This window comes from Bos grunniens, chromosome 18 (genome assembly GCF_055505025.1).
Source record: "Bos grunniens cultivar Pamir isolate PY7600 chromosome 18, Bosgru_T2T1.0, whole genome shotgun sequence".
Classification (NCBI taxonomy): domain Eukaryota; kingdom Metazoa; phylum Chordata; class Mammalia; order Artiodactyla; family Bovidae; genus Bos; species Bos grunniens.
This window is the reverse complement of record NC_141182.1, coordinates 57910830-57925912: the sequence shown is the minus strand read 5'-3', so window position 1 is coordinate 57925912 and position 15083 is coordinate 57910830. Positions and strand designations below refer to the sequence as shown.

At 51.5% G+C, this 15083-nt stretch overlaps 1 protein-coding gene across 1 annotated transcript; it reads right to left on the bottom strand.

Moving 5' to 3' along the window:
• Positions 1-5559: 5559 nt before the first annotated feature.
• Positions 5560-14424, bottom strand: LOC147354365 (uncharacterized). Its single transcript, XM_086349410.1, has 4 exons — positions 14025-14424; positions 12162-12446; positions 11726-11828; positions 5560-8748 (listed from the first exon to the last, which is right to left on the bottom strand). The coding sequence occupies exons 1-4, from the start codon at positions 14422-14424 to the stop codon at positions 8508-8510; spliced, it is 1029 nt and encodes a 342-aa protein (XP_086205536.1). The 3' UTR covers positions 5560-8507.
• Positions 14425-15083: the final 659 nt, after the last annotated feature.

Below are 15083 nucleotides of genomic sequence, written 5' to 3'. Positions count from 1 at the left end.
GCTTCAGGCCCCAGCCTCCTCCTCCCGCAGACCCAGAAATCCCGGCTCCCCAGACCCTGGAGATTGGTCCCCGGGTCCTCGCTGCCCCCAAACCCAGGAACCAGAGTCCCCAGTGCCCTCCCGCACCCAGACCCAGGAATCCTGGTCCCCAGCCTCCTTCTCCCCTAGCCCCAGGAGTCCGGGCTCCCAGCACCCCCAGACCCTGGAGTCTGGTTCCCCAGTCTTCACTGCCCCCCAGAGCCAGGAACCAGAGCCCCCCCCCCCCCCCTCCCCAACCCAGACCCAGAAATCCTGGCCCCAGCCCCAGGAGTGCCAGCACCCAACCCCTCCAGACCCAGGAGTCTACTCCCCCAGTCTCCCCTCCCCTAGACCCAGGAACCAGAGCTCCCAGTGCCCTCCCCCACCTAGACCCAGGAATCCTGGTCCCCAGCCCCCTTCTCTCCTAGCCCCTCAGCAGTCTGGGATCCCAGGCCCCTCAGACCCTGGAATCTGGTCCCCTAGTCCTCAGGGCCCCCAGACCCAGGAATTGGACCCCCTGTCCCCATCTTCTTGTGGGACAGAGTTCTGCTTCTCTGTCTACTTTCATGAATAACAGTGACTCTGGGGTGAAATTTCCTTTGGTTCCCTGCCCTTCTCCCCATCCCTCATATCCAGGATAACAAGGAAATGGGGAGAGACTGGGGGACCTGATCTTCAGAGGTGGTGATTCAGGGTTTAGGGATGAAAAAGCCCCACTGCTCATTTTTTCACTTCCTTGGCTGTATGACCTTGGACCAGTCCCTTCTCTTCCCAGAATCTCGGTGTCTTCCCTGTGAGATGGAATCATCTCTATATCTCAAGGTTACTGAGAAGAACAATAGCAACCCTGGGAGGGTGCCAGCTCTCCCTGGCACCCCAACAGCCTGTAGTTGGTGCTTTCCTCCTGGTTCCACTATGCGTCCATTTACTAGGTACAGTCCTCTGGATGAGGACTGCCAGATGAGGTGTCCCGATCCCTGTCCTCCTGGTCCCTGACCTCCCTACAGGCTCTGAGGCAAGAGAACTACCCCTGAGCCTACTGCCTGTCCAGGGCACTTAGAGGCAGGAGTTACTGAAGTCACTCTCTAGAGGCTGTTTTACCGCAAAAGCAGGAAAAGTGAAAGTGTAAGTCGCTCAGTCGTGTCCATTCCCTTGCGATCCCATGGATTGTAGCCCACCAGGCTCCTCTGCCTATGAAGTTCTCAAGGGAAGAATACTGGAGTGGGTTGCCATTCTCTTCTCTGGGGAACCTTCCAATCCTCTATTCCTCCTTCCTCCCTGATCCCTCCACATCCAATCTGTTTGCAGGAGCAGTTGGCTCAGCCTCCAAAATGGATCTCTGCTGTGTCCTCTTCTCCCCACTCTGCCCTGCTCTGAGCTGTCACCTCTCCCCTGGATGGCTGCTCTGACGGCAGCAGCCAATGCCCCGGTCTCCTGGCCTCCACTTCTGTCTCCACCAGAACACGCACACCGCCTGATGCTACCACCCTGCCTCACTCGCTCACTCAGCTCCAGCTGCTCTGCCATTCATTCTGCTGCTTGAACAAGTCCAACCATCTCCTACCAACCCCAGGGCCTTTGCACTTGCTGCTTCCTCTGCTGAAAGGCTCTTCTCATCAAATTGGCACAAGACTCTTTCTTATCGTTCAGGTCTCACCCTTAAGAAGCCTTGGTTGATCCTGCTATCCAAAGTAACCCCTGCTCCCAATGCAACCACTCTCTGCCACACTGGTTTTGTTTTTCTCCCTGGCCTTTGCCATTCCTTTATGTCGTGTGTTCACTTGTTTATTTCCAGTCACTTCCCTTCCCCACTCCCGTCTCCCAGTTCCAGAATGTAAGCTTTGCTAAGGCAGGGTTGTGTGGTTTTGTTTCATTGAGGTATAGTTGATTTACAATATTATGTTAGTTTCAAGTGTACAACATAGTGATTCAAAGTTTTTATAGATTATACTCCATTTAAAGTTATAAAATATTGGTTATATTCCCTGTGCTGAACAATATAATCTTGCGGCTTATTTCTTTTATATACAGTAGTTTATATCTCTTAATCCTCCACCCCTATCCTCCACCTCCCCTCTTCCCTCCCCTACTTCCCACAAGAAACCACTAGAGAACCACTTGTTCTCTATATCTGTGAGTCTGTTTCTGTTTTGTTATATTCATCTGTTTGTTTTATTTTTTAGGCTTCACATATAAGTGATAACATAAAGTATTTGTCTTTCTCTGTCTGACTTATTTTGCTAAGTGCAATACCCTCCAGGTCCATCCATGTTGTTGCAATAGGCAAAATTTCATTCTTTCTTTATGGCTGAGTAGTATTCATATATATATATATATATAGTTGTTCTATCTTTACTTTTTTGAGGCACCTCCAGACTGTTTTCCATGGTGGCTGCCCCAGTTTACATTCCCCCCCAATACTGTGAAAGGGTTCTCTTTTCTCCACACCCTCTTCAGCATTTATTATTTGTAGATTTTTTTTTAATGATGGTCGTTCTGACTACTGACTTTTATTATTATTCATGGAGTGTCACTCTTGTGCTAGGGGTTTCACAGTTAAGATGTGAAGCTCCCTGAAGATGATGCTTAGAAGGCCCAGGGATATGGAAGATGCTCCATTTCAGCCCTAACAAGCAAAATAAAAATGATGATGGCCTCAGGTATCACCTTTTCATCCATCAAATGGGCAAAGTTCAAAGGACCCAGGAACGCACCAGGTTGGCGATGACAGTTGTTGACAAGAGTGAAATCAGTCCCCTTTCTATGGAGGGCAAGTTGGCATTACCCTTGAAAACTACGTCCATGACCCTTGACCTTGAAAGTCCACATCCAGAATTTTCTCCTGCAAAAGTACTCTTGTAAACGCCCCACAGCTAAGGGACTGGATCATCAATGTAGTGTTGTCTGCAGTGCTCAGAGGACAAACTAAATCCTCCATGAGAGACTGGTTTGATGCATTGCTGCATTGATGGGCAGCTGTTAAAAGACTGAGGCTGATGACACAGACGGTGGAATTCTGTAAGGGAAGGGAAACAAAGTACATGATGCAAAAATGTAACACACACAAGTTTGTATGTCCATCCTATTCCTCTAGAATAGGCTTTTTTTTTTTTTAATGTGGATCATTTTTAAAAAGTCTTTATTGAATTTGTTACAATATTACTTCTGTTGGTTTTTATGTTTTGTTTTTTTGGGCCATGAAGCATGTAGGATTTTAGCTCCCTGACCAGGGATCAAACCTGAGTCCCCTGCATGGGAAGGAAAAGTCTTAACCACTGGTCTACCAGGGAGGAAGTCCCTAGAATACAGGCTCTCTTAATCTTGGTATCACTGATATTTGGGGGCTGGGTGAGTCTTCATGGTGGGGGCCTCCCTGTGTGTTTCAGGGTGGTGAGGAGCATGTAGGGACTCCACCCTCTAGATGTGGGTAACACGCCTTCTGCCAAAGTCATGACAACCCAGAGAAGGGTAACCTGGCTCCCAGTTGAGATCCATCCCTCTGGGAGGAAACACCAGGCACCAGAACAGCGTTTGTCTATGGCGGGGGTAGGGGTGGAGAGGGTTGGGGGCGGGGCTGCACTCCAGATGAAGAGAAGGGACCCTGATGGGGTCTGCTCCCAGGGCAGCCAGGAGAAGGCAGATGTCCCTCGGGCTGTGAGCCCCTGGGAAGGACCTTCCCCTTTTCTGAACCTGAGCATCCTCATCTCAAGGGTAAGGGTGGGGGACCAGCTCCCATCTCACAAGACTGCTGTGTGATGGCAGGGAGGCTTCTGAACCTCTCTGGTCCGCAGTTCACTCCTCTGGGAAAGGGGCACAATGACTGGGGCACAGGGCTGCTGGGTTGAATGAATGACGGCTGAGGGCGTGGAAGGCACTCCGCCCTGGCTGGTGTCATTGTCACAGTTGCTGCCATCACCTCCTGAAGGGACAGAGGAGGTTCATGCAAACCTGCCTCCCCGTGTTCTCCTCTTTCTCTCCCTCTGGGCATCTCCCCTTCACCCTTCTGTCTCTGGTTCATGTCCCTGTCTCCGCCTCCTTGTCCTCCTCCACCACGGTCACCATCGGCTCTCTCTCTCCTTCTCCCCTTCTGTCTCTCCCTCACTGTTTCTCAGTCCTTCCTTCTGCCACTCATCTAGCAAATGTTTTCCCAAGCCCCCTGGGTGCTACACTCCATGCTGAGCACTGCAGGGATCTGGAGATGAGACAGGCCTCTCCCAGTCCAGACGGGGACCCAAATCAACCCGGGGCATGGGGTGGGGGCAGGGCAGGGCATGGCTGGGGCTCAGAGGTGGGCACTGAACAGCCTGCACCACCAAGACCCATTATCCCTCAGAGGAAGATGCTCTAGTCCCCGTCTGGGCTGACTCACCTGCATCTCCTGCACTCGCAGCTGGCCTCAGGACAGGGGTGCAGTGAAGGGTTAACTCAGCAGGCCTGAGTTGTCCAAACCCTGCCCACCCCGAACAGAGGACTGGCTCTTTATTGGCTCCTGGGAGGGAACCTCTAAGCCCTTGGAATGTCTGGATAGGAGTGTCTTTGTTTATCTGGGGGCCTCGGGTCACACCAGATAGTCTGTGTTAACAGTGTGATTTATGGAGGACACCTTGGGTCATGTGCTATCAGCTTGACCTCCTGGGAAGGGTGGTGATGCTGGAAACTAAGGGCTACATAACCAACCTCCAATAAAACCCTGGACATCAAGGCTCAGGTGAGCCCCTGGTTGATGACACTCTGTGCGTGTTATTACATATTGCTGCTGGGAGATCATGCAGACTCCCAACTCTGCTGGGACAGGACCACTGGGGGCTCCTGCCTCTTTGGGACTCTGCCTTGTGTGCTTTTTTTCCCGTGGTTAGTTTTAATCTCTATCTTTTGGCTGCAATAAACCATAACTATGAGTAAAACAGCCTTGCCAAATCCTTTCAGTGAATCTTGAAACCCAGTGAACATCCACAAATGTCTGCTCAGAAGGTGGTGAGCGGTAGGCTCCCGGGGGCCCTCTTCGTGGCCCCCAACCCCATGAACTTCATGACTACACTTCAAGCTTCTAATTTTTTTTTAAACATTTATTTGGCTGCTCAGGGTCTTAGTTGCACCATGTGGGATCTAGTTTCCTGACCGGGGACTGAACCTGGTCCCCCTGCATTGGGAGCGTGGAGTCCTAGCCAGTGGACCACCAGAGCAGTCCAAGCACTTGATTCTCATCCTGGTTCAGAGAGGCTGTGCCTGGCCCCATGGCACGCAGCATGGGATTGGAGCCCTATCTGTCTGACCCCTTAGCATCCTCTCGTGTCTCTCCCTTGACTCTGGAGGAAGAGGTCCACCTTGTAACCTCTTCTTGGAAGATGATCCACTTTCTAACCTTGTCTTGATTCATGGAACTGCTACGGCCCTCTTCACCATGCCACCCACCCATGGGAACATCCCACTTTTCCTGAACTTATCTCCATGTCTCCACAATGCCCTACTGGTGGGGTATGGGGTCTGTGAAGTCCAACTCAAGAGTGTTGCCACGTGTGTTCTTACGATGAGAAAAACAACTTTTGAGGAAAACAATTTTATTTTCCCCAGCTGCCGCTTGGCCGTTTTACAGTATGATAACCCTGCTCACATCCGGAGTCTGAACATTAGATAAGGACTTGAGTGTAGGCTGCTCGCTGTAAGTTCACGCTTTGTTTTTCCCTGGACGCCTTTTAAAATAACCACAGAGTCGGGCCAGAACCAGTTAGTGACCTAGTGACCTGGCCCCAATCGCCTTGGGAGTAATAGGTGCTCCTACCTTGCCATCTGGGGCTTGCAGGTGCCCTGGGACAGGGACTGCCCCTCCCGGCTCAACCGCGCCGCCTCAAGTTTTGGATCTGTAAGTTACCATAAATCCCGAGTCGCTACTCACTGTGTGCCGGTGATACTGAAACCGCCCCTTCCCCAAAGTGGGAGCTGGATGCTGAGCGAGCCGCCTGCCAGCCCCGCGCGCTTCTGTGGCTCCTGCCTCCTCATTCAGCAGGTCAGAAGCTGTATATGCTCAGCGCAATACCCCAGCTCTGGCTTCTGCACCCTGTTGTTCCTGGAGGGTGGGCGGAGTCAGCCAGGCCTCAGCCCCTCTTGATTCTCCCAAGAGTGGGTTGGGGGAAGGTGGAGGTCTGTGTGCAGGGAGCCTCACCCAGGCCCAGGCGGTGGCACTTTGCCTGGCTCATTTCTCCCTGTCAACTGCCCCCTGCCAAGACACATTGCTTGCCTTGCCCTGGCTGGAGCGCACCAGCCCCCAGTGCCTCCCATTTACGATGATCCTATGGCTTCCCATGCCTGGAGAGCCATCACCTCTTTCAGGTCCAGTGGCAGGACCTGGATCTGACCCATCTCTGTGTCCCCACTCCAGGGCCTGGCACATGGGAGGCCTCCGGGGACGTTTGCGGAAGAACGAGTGAATGACCTCCTGGATCTCCACTGGAAGCCCGTCCTCATCCCGCCAGCCCCGAGCTTCTTCCTGGCGCCTGGGGCTTCTGTTTGCGCTTGGCAGGCATTGGCATTCTGGGGGCAGGCGGTGGGTTTAGAGAAAGGAGTCCCACCCCTCCACGTCTGTGCTTCTGATCAAATTGACAAATGAGAGTCCCACGTATGGCTTCTCTTGGGCCTGCATTGTTTGTTTGTTTTTTAATCTATTTATTTATATTTAATTTTATTAATGATTATTATTTGGTCGAGTAGCATGTGAGATCTTAGTTCCCTGAGGAGGGATCAAACCAGTGCCTCTGGCAGTGGAAGCCCAGAATCTTAACCATTGAACAGCCAGGGAAGTCCCCACGCTGGTTTTTTGACTACTAACATGTTTGAATCCAGAATCCAGAAATGTCTCTCTGAAACCTGGATCTCTGGATTCCTCTGGGGGGAAAAAATCAGGAGATCTGGCGATAGAGATGTCATTCCTGCTCTGTGTGGGAGGATGGGGGGAGGCATGGGGGAGAGACGTCTGCTGCAAGGCGCCCCTTTTGGCGGAGGGCACCGGCTTGCCTGCCTGCCGCGTGCCCCCTCCTCCCCGCCCCCCTGCAGGGCCCCAGGCACTGGTTTTGTTGGTTTTGTTACCTGTCTGGTTCTTGCAGCCTTGAGTTTGCCACCTCTGCACTGGAGCCTCGTTAGCTCAGGAGAAAGTGACCAGGGGCTTGGACAGCTGCTCCGGAGCCCCAGGGCCCTGGGACCCAGGCGTCCTGATCAGGGCACGGTCTTGCTGTGTGGCCTGGGGAGCTGTGAGTCTCAGTTTCCTCGTTTGCCATGTAGGGGGTGGGGAGGATCCCCAGTGTCCCTGCAGACAGAGACCTTTAGGGTCTCACTTCTGCGGGTCTGTGTCTCTGCAGAATTCTGGGGCTGGACCTGGTTGCAGTGGTCACTGTCAGTCCGGTTCACGGGGCGGCATGTGGTCACTGCCACAGTAACGGTGCAGGGCTCCAGTGTTTCACCTGTGCTCCTGGGTGCCCCCTGGGTGACAGAGGCTGGCCCAGACCTCGCTCCTCCAGGGCAGGGAGAAGGCTTGTCCCCAGGGCCTGACAGGAGGCCTTGGGTATGTCTGTCCAGTGAACGCGAATACGGAGCGTGACCTCTGCTCACAGGACCTGAGATGCAGCCGCTGTTCCTGCCCTGTGGCTGCTGGGTCTTGGCAGCAGTGAGCCATGGTCTTCATCTGCCCTGGAGTTTGTGTATCCTCGGTCTTCTTCTTTCTCTCTCACGAGCCCTAGACTGTGTGAGACCCAGATCCTGGGGTCCTTCTGCTGTGGGCAAGCCCCTTTCCCTCTCAAGGTCTCCCACAAACAGAGGGACCCAACTGGCTCCTTGAAGCCTCCTTCACTGGCTGAACTGTGTCCCTTCTCCCCACCCCGATCGGTATGTTGAAGCACTAACCCTCAGCGCCTCAGAGTTGCTTTTGGAGACAGGGCCTTTAAAGAGATAATTAAGGTAAAATGAGGCCACATGGGTGGGCCCTCGTCCAGTAGGACTGGTGTCCTCATTAAGAGGAGATTAGGACACAGACATACACAGAGAGATGGCCACGTGAGGACGCAGCGGGGAGGATGGCTGTCTGCAAGCCAGAAGAGAGACCTCAGGAGGACTCAGCTCTGCCCACGCCTTGATCTTGGACTCGTAGTTTCCCGGATGGTGTAAAAAAAATTTCTATTGTTTAAGCTCACCAGGCTGTGGTGCTTTGTTCTGGCCGTGCAAGCAGGCTCACACCCCCCTTCTAGATTTTACTGTCCTTTCCTGGCAGGGCGGTGGCTGCTAGTGGGTGAGCCTGCTTCCTCCACGGGTCTGGGGCTGGGCTGGCACCCTCCAGGGTCATCACCATCTGTGGCACAGGGGGCTCAGCTGCTGGAAGGGGACCTCGGCTTGAAGAAGCAGACAGATGCTCAGACAAGGCTGAGCCCTGGTTCTCCCTGCTGGTGCCCACACGTCAAAATGAGCTGGTCTGTTCTTCCTGAGTGTAGACCCTCTGGGCTCCAGTGCTAGCGATGTGGTTTCCAACTCCAGGGGTCCTGGAAGTCCTCCTTTCTAACCATCGCCCTCCGGGGGCCTCCGAGTGCAGCGGCCCAGCCCAGGGACTTACCTGCTACAGAAGCAGGTGAGGGCTCAGCTGCAGACTCCTGGGGTGTTTTTGGCTCCTCCAGCAGCTCTGGTTTCTTGGGGATCAGGGCCTCGCTGGCCTTAGGAATGTGACTCTCCTCCCACCACTTAAGCATCTTCATTCTAAGGCAGTGAGCCCCACGGTTAATGCTGTGCTGAGTACCCACTGGTTCCCAGAAGGAGGCCTGGGCTGGGGTTAGAGGACCATGTTTCCCTCTGTTTGCTGGTTCTGTGACCGGCACTCTCCTCCCCTCGTCAAATGGGGATACAAGTTCCTATTCGCTTAGCCTGGACCCTCTTACCAGCCTTCTTGATGGGCTCTTTCCCTCCAGCCCCCTTGCCTCCCCTGCCTCTCTCCTCCATCACCCTTCCACAGCACCCTGCCTGCAAAGACCAAAACCTAGATCAATGCCACCATCTACTTTTTCTTTCCTATGACCACTACTGGGAGGAAATATCACAGGGCAATGGCACTTGGTGCCAATAACAATGAATAGTCTCCAGTCATCGCTGGGCCTTTGCAGCTGCTTACCAAGTGTTTTCCTTGTCCTTGTACAGACCCCAAGTATTCTTCTCAACGGCTGTTCTAACCACACCTAACACCATCACTCCTCTCAATTCTCTACCCCCCCTCCCGTTCCTGCTTCCACCCACATCATTTCCAGCAGATGGCTTTGCGGTATTCCTTCTCTCTAACAAGGAGCCATTGGGTAGAAGGCAATCACAAATGGCTACCCAATCAAAATGTCACCTCAAGATGAACAAGAAAAAGAAGGGCTGCTCTTGGGTCTCAAGAGTAAGGATAACTGGTTGGCTTAGACAGTGTCATTTCAGTGGCGTGGCGCTGGAGAGCAGATTGAAGTGGACTGAAGAATGTAGGAGTGATGTGAATCAGGAAGTGGGCGTAAGCTAGTCTCTCTCTCTCAAAAAAAGAAAAACACTGGATGGTCCATAGAAGGAGTTTGTGGGGCTGAGGTGGGAGGGATTTGGACATGCTTATATAATTCAGAGAAAGAGCCAACGAAGGAAGAGTGATTGAGCGTTTGAGAGACAGAAGGCATGATCAATGGAGTGTGCAGGAGATGGATTCCCAAGGCGGAGGAGGCAGGGCTAACCCTGGACAAGAAGAGAGATGCCTTTCTCTGAAAAAGGCGAGGAGTAAATCATCGGTGCCGATGGTAATAACGCCGCAGGTTTGGGGAGTTGCTTTTTTCCTCTGAAGTTAGGGAAAGCCTTATTGCTAAGAGTGAGAAGGGAGGAGATAGGAAACTTAGGAGGGGGAAGGAAATCCTTTGTAGTACTGACAAAGAAAGGGCTGACTCAGGTAGGCTGAGGGATTTCTGGGCCGTACTGATGCTCCCTCCCGAGGGATAAGGAGATACTGAAGGGGCAGGGTTCCCTTAGTATCTTACTTGTGCATATTGCTCTAACCTAGCACGTGTTTACTTTACTTACACAATACAGGAGACAGGGTAAGAGGGGGAAAAAAGAGAGAGAGAAAGAGGTTTAACACATATTAAATGAGAACACTGGGACTGCCCTGGTGGTCCAGTGGTTAAGAATCTGCTCTGCAGTGCAGGGGATGCAGATTCAATCCCTGACGCGGGAACATAAGATCCTACATGCTGCAGAGAAATTTAGCCCATATCCTGTAACTGCTGAGCCCGAGCCAGTAGCTTCTACGGAGAGTTTGTACGCCTCAATAAAAGACCCTGCATGCTGCAACGAAGACCCGACACCGCCAGATAAATAAATAAATATGTATATATTTTAAACCCCCCAAACAAAACGAGAACCCCAATCTGAAAGGAAATGGCAGAAGCAATCTGTGAAAGAGGTTTGAGAATTTTCCAGAATTGATAAAAGACACCAAAGCAAACTCGTACTGCAAGGAGATCGAACCAGTCAATCCTAAGGGTAATCAAGCCTGACTATTCCTTGGAAGGACTGAAATGCTGAAGCTGAGGCTTCAATAGTTAGGCCACCTGACCCGAAGAGCCAACTCACTGGAAAAGACCCTGGTGCTGGGAAAAATTGAAAGCAAAAGGAGAAAGGGGCAGCAGAGGATGAGATGGTTAGATAGCATCAAAAAGAGCTGGACATGATTTAGCCACTGAACAACAACATGAAAACCCCAGAGTTCCCAAAAATTAACTTTTATATTCAGCATCAGCATTTTATATTTAACATGTTTGGTTGCCTTATGACCATCAGAATTTTTTTATGCCCACCTGTCTTTAGTTTGCTTTCTGATATTTGTGGCTTGCCTCAGCACACACACACACACACACACACATATAAATATAATTATCATTTAGTCGCTCAGTCGTGTCTGACTCTTTTGTGACCCCATGGACTGTAGCCCACCAGGCTCCTCTGTCCATGGGATTTCCCAGGCAAGAATATTGGAGTGGTTGCCATTTCCTTCTCCAGGGGATCTTCCCGACCCAGGGATCAAACCCACGTCTCCTGCATTGCAGGCAGATTCTTTACCACTGAGCCACCTGGGAAGCCCATACGGATATATACCTGTACAATATATTGTATTTATATAAATGCTGCATTCAACAAGTGTAGAATGCATATTCTATTCAAGTCCACATGGAATATTTATTTATAAACACTAAGCAAAAATTCTGCCACAAAGCAATAAAGAACTAAAATCATGCATAGCATATTCTTTGAACTTACTGGATTTCAATAGAACTAAAGAAAAGAGGATTTAGAAAATATTGGTGTGTCTTTAAAAAAAAACCTCATGGGTGAAAAAAAATCTTAACAGAAATTAGAGGTATTTAACTAAATTATAATAAAAGACTTTATATTAAAATTTGTGAGATGCAACTAAAGTCATGCATAGAGGGAAATTTATAGCCTTTAAATGGAAAACAGGAAAAGAAGATGGCTGATGTAAGAGTCTGTATCAAGAGGGAAGATGAAGCTGAAAGAATCATAAGGAAGGAAATAAATGTAGTGCTTTACATGTAGTAAAGTGGTACTACAAGTACTACAAATGTGCTTTACTGTAAAGCACACTTACATAAGTAAACGTAGCAGACTTTGGGGAGAGCTTGCTGGTGGGTTTTAATTTGATACTCACACAAGGAGGACAAGGAAGAAGAGGAAGAGTACTGTCGCAATGGATCCATACACAACGCCCTGGATCAGCCCTTTCAGCAGCGCATTAGAAACTGAATTCTTATCTGGAATCAAAGAGAAGTGAGAGTAATTTTTCTCCTACCGCTAAAAGGTCTGAGCCTTACTCTTTCCGCTGGCTCTGTGAAAAAAGTTCAGTTGTGTCTGACTCTTTGCGACCCCATGGACTGTAGCCCGCCAGGCTCCTCTGTCCATGGGATTCTCCAGGCAAGAATACTGGAGTGGGTTGCCATTTCCTTCTCCAGGGGACCTTCCCGACCCGGGAATCGAACCTGGGCAGATTCTTTACCATCTGAGCCACCAGAGAAGTCCCGTACCCGACCTTGTTCTGGTCCACGTGTTGTCGTTCTAGCCCAGTCACCAGACTGCTGCACACTTACCAGGCGGTATCAGGAAGATGCTTGAGGTATGGATTCCGTGTTGGTTCCGCCCCTCACAGTGGAGGCCCCTGACTATTTCTGGCTCCCCGAGGAGGCTGATGGTGCTGTTGGCCCAAGGGGCAGCTATGTTGGATGTCACCTGGAAGTTCTTATTCATGCTGTTCAGATCCACAGGATCACCTCCCATCAACCACCGCACGGAGGGCATGGGGCTCCCACGGAAGGAACAGCTGCACTGCAGAGTCTTCTCCAAGGAACAAGAAAAGTAGAGCAGCCTGGCCGGTGCTGCGGGGAAGGAGGGCAGGGAGTCGGCACGCATCGTGACTCCGTCTCCGCCTCCTCCAAGACTCAGCCCTCTCCTTGTCTGTGACTCCCATGGGGCTCCAGAAAGGCTTCCTGGAAGCCCAGGAAGCCCCGAGGGGCTGCGACTCAGAATAGTTCCCCTTTGATCCTCTTTCCTCATCCGCTTCACACCCGAGCTCAGCGCTTACTCTGGCCTTACAGCCCCAGAAGCTAGGAGGAGGTGTGAGTGCTCCCCACACTGCTCCTGTCCCCCAGCCCAGGACTCGCGTCTTTCTCTTGGGTCCGCGTCCCTCCCAGACTCTGAATCGTCCCTCGCCCACCAGCACTCACAGGCCACCTGGAGCCTGACCATGCTACTTCCGGGCAGGTGAGCCGGGGAGAAGTTCAGATGGCGTCTGAGGGTGGTTGGCGGTCCTCAGGTTTCAGGGTGAAGCGCAGCACAAGGGAGGAGGAGGGCGGGGAGGAGGAGTTGCTGGAGCTGTCTGTGGTCTGTGCCGGCGGACACGTTAGGCCCTTTCCAGGAGACAAGACGGCTTTGGTTTCTTTGCAGGTGCCTTTGAAGCTACAGACCAAGGTCGCAGATCCCCCAGCTGCCGGAGTCCCTGGGATGTGGAGCTCTGGTTTCTGGGTCAGATCTGGAGGAGAGAGAGACAGGTTGGACCCCAAACTTGGAGACAAGGGACCCTCGTGGACACCTCAGTGATGTGCAGTGTTCCAGGTGGCCAAGCGCTTTCCTACCCATTAGCCGATGTGGTGAAAAGTGAAAGTTGCTCAGTCGTGTCTGACTCCTTGCCACCTCCATGGACCGTAGCCTGCCAGGCTCCTCTGGGATTTCCCAGGCAAGAATACTGGAGTGGATAGCCATTCCCTTCTCCTGGGGATCTTCCCGAACTAAGGGTCGAACCCAGGTCTCCTGCACTGCGGGCAGATTCTTTACTATCTGGGCCACCAGGGAAGCTGATTTGGTTCTGTTCCCCTAATCTGACAACCCCCTAGAAGCTGGGGTTGTGATTACTGGGTGGCTTTTCGTAAGTTTATTTCCCTTCTCTACACGGAAGGGGCACACCTCAGTGTCTAGGTGAGCAAACTGAAGAGAGTTGCTTCAGGTGGCAGAGTTTGAACCAGAACCCTGACTTTTCAAGACTAAGGATGAGCGAATTTTCTGAGAATCTACATTGTCTCTGAGAAGAGCCCGGCGTGCTGTAGTCTATGGGGTTGCAAAGACTCGGACACAACTTAGCAACTGAGCAACAACAACATGATTCTCTACCTGTCTCCCAGCCTAGATTTTTTTGGGTCAGCTCCTACTCTGTCTCCTCCTGGCCAATCCATCTCTCCCCTTAGGCTCTGCACCTTCCATGATGATCTATGATAATTTATGCCTCCAACTCTTACTGGCTAGATGCTATGGGCAAGTCACTAACCCCCGTTTTGCCATTCCTATTTGGGGAGCAGAAGGTCTTATCAGTTGTGTCTGTCACGTTGTATTATGGTTGTAAGAATGAAATACCCACGGTTTTGTAAAGCCCGGCACCAGGTGAAACAAAACCACACACTAACCAGAGCGCAGTCTGGAGTTCCTTCTTTCTAAGCCATCCACTGCATGAGACTGAATTTCACCTGAGACCAAGAGTTCGATACTGTCCCTCAGGAAAGCACTCCTGCGTCCTCCTAGATTGGCACAGAGTGAATATGTCCTATTATCTCTTTTGAGTATGCTGTGGATCAGGTGGGTACATTCTGGCTCTTCAAGATTCCAAACAGTGTGAGGTGTGTCCTGGGTGTTATTATCGAGGGCAGCACTGCGTTGATTTGTAGCTACAGAGGAGCTGATACTTTTACTGAGCGGGGCGCCCAGGGTCGTGGAGCTGCTTGGGGATTCTTCAGGAAATTCAAATACACAAGAGACGGCAGAGCACCAGCTCTCTTCCACCGATATCTTCTCGACTTCCAACGACATGTGAGAAATTAACCCTGTGTGGAGAGATTCAAGTTGAAAAATAGACTCATCTCATTCACTAGTTCTGGGGAAGGAAACGGCAACCCACTCCAGTATTCTTGCCTGGAGAATCCCATGGACATGGGATCGCAAAGAGTTGGACACAGCTGAGCAACTTCACCATCCACTGGTATCCTGTGCGTGCTAAGTTGCTTTAGTCGTGTCCAGCTCTTTGCGACCCCATGGACTGTAGCCCACCAGTCTCCTCTGTTCATGGGATTTCCCAGGCAAGGATACTGGAGTGGGTTGCCATGCCCTTCTCCAGGGGATCTCCTCCATCCAGGGATCAAACCCATGTCTCCTGCATTGGCAGGCAGATTTTTTACCACTAGCGCCACCTGGGAAACCCTTCTAGTATCCTACCTGTGCATTAAAGGATCAATCTTATCCTAGGAAGGCTTGGCTCTTGCCCAGCTTCTGCGAGGAAAGCGCTGAGCTCTGGTAATGTTCTGTCTGGTGATGACCAGTGTCTTGGTTTACTTGGGGCCTGGGGCCACACCAGACAGTTATGCTAACAGATTTACAAGGGAGCCTTGGGCTATGCAGAATCAATTTGACCTCTGACGGGGCTGGAGATGAAGGTCAGCCAAGGGGATGGTCAGCCATGCTTACATGCTGAG

Excerpts from the sequence above, each read along its gene's own strand:
- LOC147354365 (XM_086349410.1), bottom strand. The coding sequence starts at position 14,424 with ATGTCGTTGGAAGTCGAGAAGATATCGGTGGAAGAGAGCTGGTGCTCT. Across the intron at positions 11,829-12,161 it reads CATCTTCCTGATACCGCCTG|ATAAGAATTCAGTTTCTAAT; the intron begins GTAAGTGTGCAG and ends CTTTGATTCCAG. Across the intron at positions 8,749-11,725 it reads TTCTTCCTTGTCCTCCTTGT|AATGAAGATGCTTAAGTGGT; the intron begins GTGAGTATCAAA and ends TCACTGCCTTAG.